Genomic DNA, 13,894 nt, shown 5'->3' on the forward strand with positions numbered 1-13,894 from the left:
CAACCCGATAACAAAATAAAATTATAGTTTCCAAGCCACTTTCAATTAAACATAACGGATGACAAAATACCCCAACCCTAGTGTTACAGAATTAGAGCGACATAATCGTCTACATTGTTTCTTTTCTTTTCAAAACTAAAGGAAAGATGGGAACAGACTTCTAGCATGACCATCCCACTACCTTGCAGCTAAAGATCCTCAACTTGAGTATCTGTACTCCCAGAGTATAGACACCAAAATTACACAACCACAAACAGGGGTGAGAATACGTTCATCAAAAATATATATGGTACATCTAAACAACATCGTATAATAGTAAAATTTTCAGTCATCTTCAGTTATATATATATAGTTCACATTGCTCATCAATTTCAAATATCAACAGTTCACACATCATTCACAACATCACCAATCTTTCAAACATCAACAATTCACATATTACTCATGACATCACCGATTTCAAACAATCATCAATTCACATACTTCAAACATCAACATTTATATGCAAAAATGTACTTTGCTCCTAATCACCTATATCCATGCGGTACCAATTCTACTCATCAATTTTTGTATGTCAGAGTTGTGTTACTGAACATACACTCGTCAATTTCTTCAATCTCATCAATTTCCTAATAATGATATGATGCATGTGGAAGACCCATCGACACAAATACACAACAAAACATCACCAGTAAATCAACATCATAATAAGATTTATCTCATCAAAACTCATCATCATAAATAAGGATTATCTCTTCGAAGCTCGTCATCATAAATAGGGATTATCTCATCAAAATGTCATCGTCAAAAACAAGGTTTAACTCATCAAAACATCAACACAAATAAAGATTATCTAATCAAAAATCATCATCATAAACATGGTTTAACTCATCAAACCATCATCATAAATAAATACTATCTCATCAATCATCATCATAAATAAACAAGCATTATCTCATCAAAATTCTACATCATCATAGTATTTAACTTACCTCTTAACGACACATTATCACATTTTATTCATCTCCATAAACTCAACATTTTAACCCAATACTTCATCTCATTAATGATAACTATATAATACATTAACTCATCTCACCATTAACAAACTCTTTACTCTCAATCATAACTTCAATAATACCTAATATTTTGTCTCAAATTCATCGTCTACTATAACACCAACCATTCCCTTAACCCTAAATTCATTTTTAACTTAAAACTCTTTATCTCACCATTATTATTACTCTTCGCGTCATCAATTATCTTAAAACTACCACACCTTATTCTTCGTTTATTTTAATATTATACTCCTCTATTTATCAATTATCTTATAATCATTATTACTTTAAGGGAATCATATTTATCATCATCAATTATCGTAAACCACCACTCCATATCTTCACTTATAATTGTCTTATACTCTTTTAACTAATTTATGTTTTAGACTCACCATTCTTTTAAGGAATCACTTCTAAAACACTTAAACACACTTCCCTTGCTTAGGTGCATGGCTTCGGGACCCTAACTTTCACTTTAGGAACTCATTTAAGGAAGAAAAGTGGGGTTTCCTAAGCCTAGGAAGGGAGCACAACTGTTCTCCCTAGGGGAACGACTGTGCTCTCCCCAAAACAATGCAAAATGATAAGGTTGGTAGAAATTTGAGCATCGGTTTTGCTCCCTAGTGGCATGACCGTGCGCCCCGCTTAGGTGCTAGAAAATCGCAGATTTTCTGCGATTTCACTCGTGGGAGCCTTCCCAAGCTCCATGTTTGAACCACACTCACCCAACTCGTCCCAAAACATCACCCTAAGGTTACCCTATCATTCAAACACCAATCTTCATTCAATCTATCCGATTACACCACTTCTCACGTGATTAAATTCTCTAATCGATTACCTAACATTAGTTTCACAACTCTAATCTATCAACCACACCAATAACTCTCAACATCATTATCTCATCATCAGATACTCACCGTGATTTCTATGTTAACAACACCAAATTCATAGAATCACAACAACCCTAACATAAGACTACCATAAGATGAAGTTTATTCCCCTTACCTCGAATTCTCCAAAAGTGCAGCTTTTGGTTCGAGTCTTCTTAGCTAGGTTTTTCCTCCTTTCCTCTCTTCATTTCCCAAGTTTCTCACATTCATCAATCCTTGGCCTCCTCTCTCTCAAAACCCTAGTTTTTCCTCTACTTCTCTCAATTTCTTTCTTATGTTTTCTATAACCCTAATTCTCCCATGTTCTCCTCTATTTATAGATACTATTTGGGCTTAGCGTTTCTCACATTATTCTTAGTCTGACTTGATATCTGCACCCCTCTCCTGGTTACTATTCTTTCTTTAACTACGCAGCCTTGTTGTTTTCACCACCCTCTGTCTATACCATTAAACGCTACACAACTTACTACTAACACCCCTTTTCTAGCCAGTTTCGCTAATGCACCTTTGTTTGCACTCTACCTTTTTATCCTTGCTAAAAACATTTATCCTTCCTAAAAAAAAATTCTCCCATTATTTAACCTACTGGTTAACTCCCTTACTTCCTCATAATTCATAACATCTATAACCATGAATAATTTAATTTAATAATATCGAGGTGTTACGATAATGGTTAAACTTCTCCTTTGCCATCTCTATCATTGGATTATGTGTTATATGTACTGGCTGCCCCTTCAATTTGATGTCAATAAGTAAGCTTATTTGTTCTCTCGACTGTTTCATAACATTTACTTTAGACTCTATTTATACAAGACCAGAGTACGGGAAATACAGTTGGAGTAGGCTCTAAATGACAATGTCTCTGTTTCCTTCAATCACATTCACCAATTGTGTGTAATGTTTCTACATCTCCAGATATCATTCATCGTCATTTGGGTCATCCAAGTCTATATAAGTTAAAGGTGTTGGTTCCTCAACTTTGATATTTAAAGTCTCTTGATTGTTCCAATCCTTTCTCCCGTTGTTAACCCACATGATCCTTCAATTGACTTATGTATTGATCTACGTGAAGGTTATTGTTCTTCTAATGCTCATCCTATGTATAATTTTTTGAGTTATCATCGCTTGTCTCTTTCGCATCATGCTTTTGTGTCTTTTGTATCTATTATCTCTATTTATATAACTGCTAAGGAAGCATTATCTAATTTAGGATGGTGAAGAGCAATGATTGGTGAAGTTAATGCATTGTAGTCTAGTAGTGCGTGGAAGCTTATTCCACTTCCTCATGAGAAAACTAAAGTTGATTGTCAATGGGTCTTTGCTATTAAAGTAGTCCCTGATGGATATGTGGATCGTTTGAAAGCTCGATTTGTAGCAAAATGATACACTCATATGCATGACCTTGACTATAGTGATATCGTTTCTCCAGTCGAAAAATTGTCCCCTGTTCATCTTTTCTTGTCAATGGCTGCTATTAATCATTAGCCTTTGTATCAACTTGATCTTAAAAATGCTTTCATGTAGTGTGACTTAGAAAAAGGAGATTTCTATGGAGCAACCACCAGTATTTATTGCTCAAAGGGAGTCTGTCTTATTTGCAAGTTACAAAAATCATTGTATGGTCTAAAACAATCACCTCGAACTTGGTTCGGACAATTTAGCAAGGTTATTTGATAGTATTGCATGATTAGAAGTGAAATACATCATTTTGTATTCTTTAAAAACAATCATCGTTGAACTAAGTCATTTATCTTGTGGTATGTGTAGTTGACGTTGTTATTACCAATAATGATCAAGAAGGAATTAAAGACCTGAAAAAGTATTTATTCGTCCACTTTCAAACCAAAAATTTAGGTCGATTGCGTTACCTTCGTAGGATTGAAGTAGCTCGGTTCCCAAGAAGGCATTATTTCTCAAAGAAAATACGTTCTCAATATCTTAGAAGAGACATGGATGCTTGATTGTAAACAACGGATACTCATATGGACCCCGATGTGAAGATTTTATATAATCATGGAAAGTTGTATCCTGACCCAAGAAGATACGTGAGATTAGTTAGGAATATGAATTATCTCACTATGACTAGACCATATAATTTTTTTGTTGTTAGTGTTGTGAGTTAACTTTTGAACTCACCTTGTGATAGCCATTAGAATTTTGTGGTTCAAATCTTCAGGTATATCAAAGGGTCACCTGGAAAAAGACTTATTTATTCCGACCCTTACCAATATTGTTGGCTATTCAGATGCAAATTGGGCAGGTGATCTAAATGACAAAAGATCTACTTCATGTTATTGTGTTCTAATGAGAGGAATCTTAATTTCATGGCAAAGTAAAAAAAAAAAAAATGTTGTTGCAAGTACTGAGGCAGAGTATCGTGCTATGGCACATGCTACTTGTGAACTTTTATGGTTGACGCACTTGTTAGAAGAGCTAGAAAAAATTGAACTATATCATGTGGAACTCATGTGTGATAACCAATCGGCATTGTATCTTTTGTAAAATCTAATTTTTCATGAGAGGACCAAACACATAGAAGTTGATTGTCACTTTATTAGAGAGAATATCATTTATGGCATCATTAAAACCTCTTAAGTGAGCTTCAATAATCAGCTAACCGCTTGAGGGGAATTGTTGATTATTGTCTAATTATGGTTGATCACATTTCCTTATTTTCATTTATTTATGGATTCTTCCTTGTATATAATTTTTCATGCATCATTGTAATATACAAGTTATTCATTCTAAATTATTAAAGTGGGGAAAGGCCTCAAAAGTAATTGACTCGGGCAACTTGACATAAAAAATGACATAATGTAGCATTATTCATAACTTGGGGGGTTTGGGGGGGAAGGAGATTAAACCTGACTTATATATTGTCATGGTTTGGACTATATAATTTGAAATGTGTTTTAAGTTTCAAATTATATAATTCAAAAAGGGTAAAATGAGTAAATTGAAGGACACACGGTTATTTAAAATGTTAGCTAGCATATGATTTAACAATATATAATAAAATAATAATAATAATAACAATAAAAAAATATTGTCTTATTTATCCAAATAAATTAACTTAATAGTTTTATAAGTTTTTTTTTAAGTGACCTGTAGTATGACCTTTAATTTATAACTAAATAGGCTTTTGAAAAAGCTATTTCCATGTGTATTCAAAACAATATGACTCAAATGATATATTCTATCAACGACTCGTTGAGTCTTTTCTCTATCGCAAAATTCCCAACAGCCATGGCAGCACCTTGATATGAACCCTTTATCCTCCCTACTCTCCCTCTCTCTCCCTTCTCTCGTTGTGATTCAATCCTCTTCCATTCTCCTTTCTCTAGTTTCATTCTTTCCTAAACCCTAAGATCAATTTGATCTCCACTTGTGTCTAACATCTTTTGATCTTGTTTTGTTATCCTCCCTCACCATTGGGTGCATCAAGGTAGTTGATTTAAGGTTGCATCCTTCGATGATTTACTGGGTTCTCTAGATTCGCTTTCAGTCAAAGTGATTAATATTCACAGACACAAAATCTTGTTACTTTTTTATCCTCTTTCTGTGGTCTTCTTGATTCTCTGCTGTTTGCTTCTTCTCTCTCAACTTCCCCAATCGCAACTATGAGTTCTCTTCATGGCAAGGAAATTCTACAAGAATCTCAATCTCCCAAATCACAGTGTCCGGGTTCCAACGTTCAAAGACCATTCAAGATTCAGAAAATCCAAATCCCTCCTATGGATTCAATTCTCCATTACACTCCAACTCACAACCCTCATGGTATTGGCTCAAGTGGAGAAAGAACCTTCAACAGCAACAGCCATGCAAAGCAACAGTTCAATGAATATCAGAATTCTCCTCACTCAACTGAGCAACCGAATCAGACTCCAAAATAAACAAAAGAAGACCCTTTCTTTTATTATCAAGAGAGTCATGTTCAAGATAGTGTTAAATCTTGCCAAAAAAGTGTGATTGGAAGATTCTTGTCTGACAAAGTTATGCCTTTTCAACAGATTAACAATACTTTAATGGGAATATGGAGTAACCCTGCTGGGTTTAAGTTAGTGGAAATTGAAGATAAACACTATCAGATTGCTATGATAAAAGATGAAGACATTCAATGCATCTTAAAGGGGAGCCCCTGGATTGTCAGGAATGTGTGGTTTGTTGTGCATGCTTGGGATAGAAAGGTGGCACCTAAAGATCTGAACTTCACCACTATCCCCCTTTGGATTCAATTGTGGGCTCTTCCTCTGCATTGTAGATCAGTCCACATGGGGAAGGCATTAGGCAGCCAGTTAGGGGAAGTTTTGGATGCTGCAGTTTATGAGTTACCTGATAAATCTACTTTTGTCAAAATTAAAATCTTGTTTGATGTTATCAACCCCATAAGGGAAGGGATGTACATTAGAAACCAGGTGGATGGAGTCAACTTGGTTGATTTCAGGTTTGAGAACATTCGTATGTTCTGCTTCCATTGTGGACTAGTGGGGCACATTGAAGAAAAATGCTTGGAAAAACAGCTGGATGGTGCAGAAACTGGTACAGATAGGGTTAACCCAAGAGGAGCATGGTTAAGGACTAATAGCTATGGTAGAAGGATTGTGGAGACAAAAGAAAAGACCTTCAGGAGTAGCCCTAAGAAGTCTTTAAGTGGTGGGCAATTTAGCCCTGTCCCAAAAGGCTTAATGGATATGATGGCTGAGCTCAAAATGAACTTTGACCCTCAAGAGAATGCTTCTCCTGGTCAGACAACTAATACTGAAGACAGACAACAGAAGAGTGGGTCTGAAACTGGTGGTAAACTACAAAAATCTCAACTAAAGAGGAAGTCTGGAACTAATACTGAGGTCCTAGTTAACTTTAATGGTTCCCAAGATGCACATATGATGATGGCAGGCCTTATAGATAAGGCCAGCCAAGGAATATGAAAATCCTTAGCTGAAACTGCAGAGGGTTGGGCAACCCTGATGCAGTTAGAGCTTACAAAAAGCTCATAAGGTCCAACTGCCCTGATGTGGTGTTCTTAATGGAAACAAAACTAAAAGATTCTGATCCTAACATTGCTAGTAAGTTGTGTCTTGGCCACCTTCAGAATCACTTCATTGTGAATTGAAACACTGAAGGTGGAGGTAGGTCTGGAGGTTTGGCTCTTGTTTGGCATAATGATGTAAATCTTAACATTTTCAATCATAATAAAATGCTCATTGAATTTTATGTCTTGGATAGTCTTTCTAATAATACCTAGTATGCTATTGGGCTGTATGGGTACCCAACCCAAAGCCAAAAATATATTACTTGTGATATTATTAATAATCTCTATAATAATTATCATAATAAAAAATGGCTCCTTTTTTTTGGTGATTTTAACATGTATTTTAACAGTTCTGAGAAATTAGGGGGAAAAATGTGGACTATAAGCATTGCACTCTTTTCCAATCTACCCTTAATCAATGTGATATGCTAGATCTAGGGTATCATGGTAATAAGTACACTTGGGCTAATAATCAAGATTGATAGATACTGTGCTAATCCCTTATGGGTTAATTACTTCCCTAGATTCAATAATCACCATCTTTTAAGATTTACTTTTGACCACTCCCCAATTCTTCTTGAGTTTTGGGATAAGTTTGCTTGTAATCACAGATTCTCTAAGAAGAAAGAGCTTCTTAGGTTTGAAGAATTTTGGAACCATGACAAAGAAAGCTTCAATGTTGTTAAAAAAAGTTGGAATTCCACTTTTGGTGATATCCTCCTCAAGAACAAAAGAGTTCTGAATCATCGTAATGATTGGGGGCAACACAAATTTGGAGACATCCCTAGGAAAATAAAGCATCTCCAGGATAGGCTAGGCAGTATTAAAAACCAAGTCCCTGACTCTGATCTCAAGAAAATTATCATGGAAACTGAAAAACAACTTAATGAAGCTATGTTACAGGAAGAAGTATGGTGGGCTCAAAGGGCTAAGACACAATGGCTCAAATATGGGGACAATAATACCAAGTTTTTCCACTTCAAAGCCAACCAAAGGAAGAAAAAGAACACCATCTACACTATCGTGGATAATCAGGGAGTTACTTGGCAAGATGATCTACATATTCATGATACTTTTATTAATCATTTTCAAGATATTTTCTCAACTTCTAACCCTATTGATGTGCCTAATAGTCTTGATGCGATTAATAATAGAGTTCTTTTAGATATGTTGGCTGACCTCAGTGCAGATTTTACCCCAGAAGAAGTGGTATTTGCCATAAAATCTATGAAAGGTACCTCTTCTCCTAGCCCTGATGGGTTGCCAGCTATTTTTTATCAAACCTACTGGCATCTCATCAGCACTGAAGTCACCCAATATGTTCTGCACATCCTCAATCATGGAGGTGATCCCTCTGCTATAAACCACACCTATATTACCTTTCTTCCTAAGGTCAATAATCCTAGTCACCCTTCTGACTACAGACCCATAAGTCTCTGTAATGTTATTCTTAAGATTGTTACCAAAACCATAGCTAATAGAATCAAGAGAATTCTTCCCCATGTCATCTCTGATCACCAAAGTGCTTTCCTATCCAACAGACTTATCACTGATAATATCCTTATAGCCTTTGAAGCTTTCCACAAAATTTATAAAACTAATAATAAAAGGAAAGGTCTGGTTGGTATCAAACTGGATATGGCAAAGCCTATGATAGAATTGAGTGGAGCTTTCTTAATAAAGTTCTTTTAACTATGGGTTTCCCTAACAGTCCTGCCTCTACTATTATGCATTGTGTCACCATTGTGACTTTCTCTATTTTGATAAATGGGCAACCCTCTGATAAATTTTTACCTCAAAGAGGGTTGAGACAGGGGGACCCTCTCTCTCCCTACCTCTTTATCCTTTATGCAGAAGTTCTTTCTGGACTTCTCACTACTGGTCAAACTAGAGGGAATTTTCAGGGTATCAATATAGTCCCCAATGCACCCCCTATCTCTCACTTGTTTTTTGCTGATGACAGCTTACTTTTCTGTAGATCTGACCCTAAGGAAGCCAAATTTATTATGGACACTCTTCAACTTTATCAAAGAATATCTGGCCAGAAAGTCAATTTAGACAAGTCTGAAATGGTGTTTAGTCCATAAATTAGTGAAAATGCCAAAGGAGCCTTCCATGCCAATCTTCCTATTCTTATAACAAATAAAATCACCAAATACTTGGGCTTACCTACTCAATTTGGCAGATCTAAGGTAAATGATTTCAACTACATAATGGATAAAATTACTAAGAAATTGAAGGGTTGGAAGGAGAAAAATTTATCCTTTGCTGGCAGAGGTGTTCTTATTAAGGCTGTAACTTAAGCCATTCCTGTTTTTGTGATGAGTTGTTTCCTCCTCTCCCAGGAAATTTGTGATAGAATTGAGCGAGCTATTTGCCAGTTTTGGTGGGGTAGTAAGGGAGAGACCAGGAAAATCCATTGGGTTAAGAAAGAAAATCTCCTCAAGTCCACTATGGAAGGGGGTCTAGGGTTTAAATGTCTTAAAGACTTTAACCTGGCCATGTTAGCCAAGCAAGTCTGGAGGCTGCATACTATCCCAAACTCTTTGATTTCTAAAGTGTTCAAAGCTAGATATTATCCCAACTCTGATATTCTGCAAGCTAATATAGATAATACACCCAGCTATGCCTGGAGAAGCATACAAGCCATAAATATTATCAACAAAGGGTGCTGCTGGAGAGTATGGAAAGGAGATTCCATAAAAATCTGGGAGGATAGTTGGTTGCCTCGTCAGAATGGTTACAAGATAATTACCCCTGCCCCATCTCACCAGAACATTAGATTGGTCAAGGATTTATCCTTTATGACCCTATTAGATGGAATAAAGACCTTATTGACAACAATTTTCTCCCCTTTGAAGGGCTACAAATTCAACAACTTCCTCTCTCTAATGCAGAATCCAATGACTCTATCATGTGGATGTGGTCAGATAATGGAGACTATACAGTTAAATCTGGGTATCGAGTCTTCCAATTTTGGAAAAGCAATAGGGAACAAGGAACCTCTAACACTGGGGTTATGGATACAGTTTGGAAGAAAGTGTGGGGAATGGATACCATCCCAAGACATAAGGTTCTAATTTGAAGAATTATCAATAGGGCTCTTCCTGTCAGGAGTGACTTCCAGAAGAAAGGAATTAGGTGTTCATTACTTTGCCCTCGCTGTGAGGCTAGCATTGAAACCACTGACCACCTCTTTCTCAATTGTGAATTCTCTAAGAGGGAATTGCTTGGATCCCAACTTGGGATCTTTCCCCAGGCCACTAACACTGTGGATTTTACTGTCTGGCTAGTAGAGTTCATAATCAAACATGACAGATCTGCTATTACTACTCTAGCTTCTTTTCTTTACAGTATTTGGCACGCGTGCAATCAATGGATTTTTGAAAACAAAATTGCACATGGAGAAGTGCTGATTCAACGTGCATGCAACAACATCACCTGTTTCCAGCAAGGCAAAGTGTCAGTGCCAGATCTGGATCTATCTCATCCATGCAGTAGCCCTCATTCCCAACACCACGCTAGCAAGCAAGCTTCTCTGTCTTCGAGAGTGGTTGTTCCAACGCGAGATCCTGCACTTACGAAATGGGTTAAACCTGCGAAAGGTTTTATCAAGGTAAACAGTGATGTGAGTCTTGCTTACCAGGAACATTGGGGAGTTGGAGTTATTGCTCGTACCGACACCGGTGTTTTGGTAGCAGCTTGTACGAAGCTTCGCCCAGGTTTCAATTGTGTGTGCACAGCAGAAGCTTGAGGGATGTTTCAGGCAGTTAAATTTGCAAGAGACCAAGGGTTTCGTAATGTTCATTTTGAAAACAACAACCATAGATTAATTCGTTTGCTTCAAGGGCGAGAGGAAGACCAAAGATCCTATTTGGGGTCTCTAATCCAGAGCATTTTGTCGTTATTACCCTTTTTCAATATGTATATCTTTACTCATGTAAAAAGAAGTGGAAATACATTGGCCCATTGCTTGGCCCAAATTGCAACCACTGGTCCTAATCAGGTTTGGTTGGGAAATGTCCTAGCCCAAGCCAACACTCTGTATTTTGCTGATTTAATCTCTTAATGAAATATAGTCTTTATTCAAAAAAAAAAAACAATATGACTCAAATTGAACCAGTAGTAGGTTAGGTCAAAGACTAGCCCTTGTCGTGCGACTTAATCTTTTTTTAAAATAGATTTTTTTCACTAAAGTTAATCATGTTCAAGTCATCTCTCTCGTTCAAGATTCAAACATTGTTTATCATGTTGTGGATGTTTAATCATTTTGCTAAACTTCATTCCTGCAGAGCGATTTGGTCTATAATTACCCATAATATCTATTAAAGTCAAATGATAGAGTTTTTAAAATTAAATATAAAAGTAAGTTTCAAATTATAGAACTTTTGTTAAGTTATTCATTTTTGGGTTAATAGGTCTTTTACCCCCTGTAATATAGGTCATTTCTGGTTTTCCCCCCTGTAATTTTTTTTTATTTACCTCCCTGTAAAAAAAATTGGTTTTGATTTACCCCCTAATAGGTCAAACAAAAACGAAAATTTCTTGAAAAAATAAAAATAAAATTGGTTTTTGTTTGGCCTATTAAGGGGGGTAAATCAAAACAATTTTTTTTTTACAGGGAGGTAAATCAAAAAAAAAAATTGCAGGGGGGAAAACCGGAAATGACCTATATTACAGGAGGTAAAGACCTATTAAACCAGAAATGACCTATATTACAGGAGGTAAAGACCTATATTCAAATCCGAGCCACTTTCCTCTTGTATGTCATCATTAGATTCACTTGAAAGTGGAGCAGCAGGTAAGCCAAGCCCCAAAGGATGACTTGGAAGCAGGCTAGTAGCTGAAGTACCTGTGGAAGAAGAAGCCAGCAGATGTATTTTGGAAGCAGAACTTGCACCTTTACCTTCTTTAGCTAGCACCGCATTCTGGGAAGCAAGCACATCTTGTTGCATAGCAGTAAGTTGCGTCTGAAGAGTGAGCATACGATCATTGAAAGTTGCAGAATTTCCCACACCTTCAGTAGCTGCAGTTCGGCCAACAGAAGCAACACCTGCTTGGTGAGTTTGATGTGACATAGAAGCAGGAATAGGATCTTGCAACCAACGGTTTGTGGCAGCGGTTCCAAACCTTTGCGTAACTGGTTTCATGTCAGCTCCCCAATTGCGGACGCCATCATCAGAATCTAATTCGAACAACTCGGGACACACTTTGTCAGTATGACCAATCAATCCACACCTGTGACAAAACACACCCAATTTTTCATATTTAAAGTTAACAGTAACAAAAGCACCGTTTGTGGCACGGACTCGCCACTCTTTTTTCAGTGGGACAGTGACAACAATAGCGACTCTGACACGCATATTGGAACTATGAATTGAGTTGCGATTATCATATGCTTTGAAGTGCCTAAGAAGCTTCCTATGCCTTGACCTACTTTTGGTTGGATGAATCCGAAAGGCAGACCGTGAACTTGAACCCAAAAATCAATATGGTTCAGTGGGACAAAGCTAGGGGCGACACCAGGAGCGATAAGATCCATGGTAATATGGAAATTATCATACAACCATGGACCCTCATCAAGGATACGTGCAACATCGACTTTGTGGTGAAACTGGAAGAGGTAACGGTCAAACACTGATTTGGTGATCGTAACCTTCTTGCCTGGCTTCCATGCACGAGATATACGCTCGCTGAAATAGGCAAATTGAATCTCACGATCAGCAAGGACTCGACCCATAAGACAGTGTTCGAGAATGGCAGCATTATCAGGTTCGGTTTCAAGGTTAAGGGTTAAACTCTCTTCAGACAAGGTGAGATCGTCAAGGTTAAGGTTGGAAGGATCCATGAGATCGACTGGGAAGGAGGAAACGACGAGGGAAACAGCAAGGAAACAGAGGAGACTCGGTTTAGAAACAGCAAAACGCATACAAAACACAGGAATACTAGGGTTTGACGCGATGGAAAACAACAGGGAAACGAGTATGTATATAAAGGCTATCAGGAAGCATCTAGATCATGGATCAGATGCAGATCAACTTCTCACAAGGTGGATCCGGCCCAAGGTGCGGCGGCAGCCCAAACAAGGGAGGCGCTAGAAACCCTAAGTGGAGGAAACCCTAGGAGAGAAACAAACAAATTGTTCACCTTCGGTTATTTAAAATGTTAGCAAGTATATGATTTAACAATATAATAATATTAATAATAATAATAATAGTAAAAAAATAAATATTATCTTATTTATCCAAATAAATCAACTTAGTAGTTTTATAAGTTTTTTTTAAGTGACCTGTAGCCTAACCTTTAATTTATAACTAAATATGCTTTTAAAAAAGCTTTGTCCAGGTGTATTCAAAACAATATGACTCAAATTGAACCAGTAGTAGGATAGGTCAAAGACTAGCTCTTGTCGTGAGCCTAATCTTTTTTTAAAATAGATTTTTTTTTTCACTAAGTTAATCACATTCAAGTCATCTCTCTCGTTCAAGATTTGAACATTGTTTATCACGTTGTGGGTGTTTAATCATTTTGCTAGACTTCATTCCTGCAGAGAGATTTGATCTATCATTACTCGTAATATCTATTAATGTCAAACGATTGAGTTTTTTTTTTTTTTTGAATTAGATATAAAAGTAAGTTTCAAAATGTCTATTTTGTACTTGAGGAAAATTATAAATGTCTATTTTGTTATTAGTTATTTTTTTTCATTATTGTTATATTTTAAAGGGTTAATAGTACTTTTCAACCCTTATAATATATGTCATTTTCGGTTTTCGCCTCTATAAAATTTTCGGTTTGATTTGCATCCTTGTAAAATTATTTTATTTTTCCAGAAAACACCCCTCCTCCATCCAACTCATCAAATGCGAATATGTGGCGCTGACTTGGCTTTTGTTTACTTTTTATTTATTTTA

At 36.6% G+C, this 13,894-nt stretch overlaps 1 protein-coding gene across 1 annotated transcript; it reads left to right on the forward strand.

The window, feature by feature from the left end:
• Nucleotides 1–8,674: 8,674 nt before the first annotated feature.
• Nucleotides 8,675–10,734, forward strand: LOC146929888 (uncharacterized). Its single transcript, XM_085707428.1, has 3 exons — nucleotides 8,675–9,052; nucleotides 9,326–10,053; nucleotides 10,095–10,734. The coding sequence occupies exons 1-3, from the start codon at nucleotides 8,675–8,677 to the stop codon at nucleotides 10,732–10,734; spliced, it is 1,746 nt and encodes a 581-aa protein (XP_085563554.1).
• Nucleotides 10,735–13,894: the final 3,160 nt, after the last annotated feature.

This window comes from Medicago sativa, chromosome 4 (genome assembly GCF_051527215.1).
Source record: "Medicago sativa cultivar Bolivia chromosome 4, Bolivia_mono, whole genome shotgun sequence".
In the NCBI taxonomy this organism is placed as follows: Eukaryota; Viridiplantae; Streptophyta; class Magnoliopsida; order Fabales; family Fabaceae; genus Medicago; species Medicago sativa.

Excerpts from the sequence above, each read along its gene's own strand:
- LOC146929888 (XM_085707428.1), top strand. The coding sequence starts at position 8,675 with ATGGGTTTCCCTAACAGTCCTGCCTCTACTATTATGCATTGTGTCACC. Across the intron at positions 9,053-9,325 it reads ATTTAGACAAGTCTGAAATG|GAAATTTGTGATAGAATTGA; the intron begins GTGTTTAGTCCA and ends CTCCTCTCCCAG. Across the intron at positions 10,054-10,094 it reads ATACCATCCCAAGACATAAG|GAGTGACTTCCAGAAGAAAG; the intron begins GTTCTAATTTGA and ends TCTTCCTGTCAG.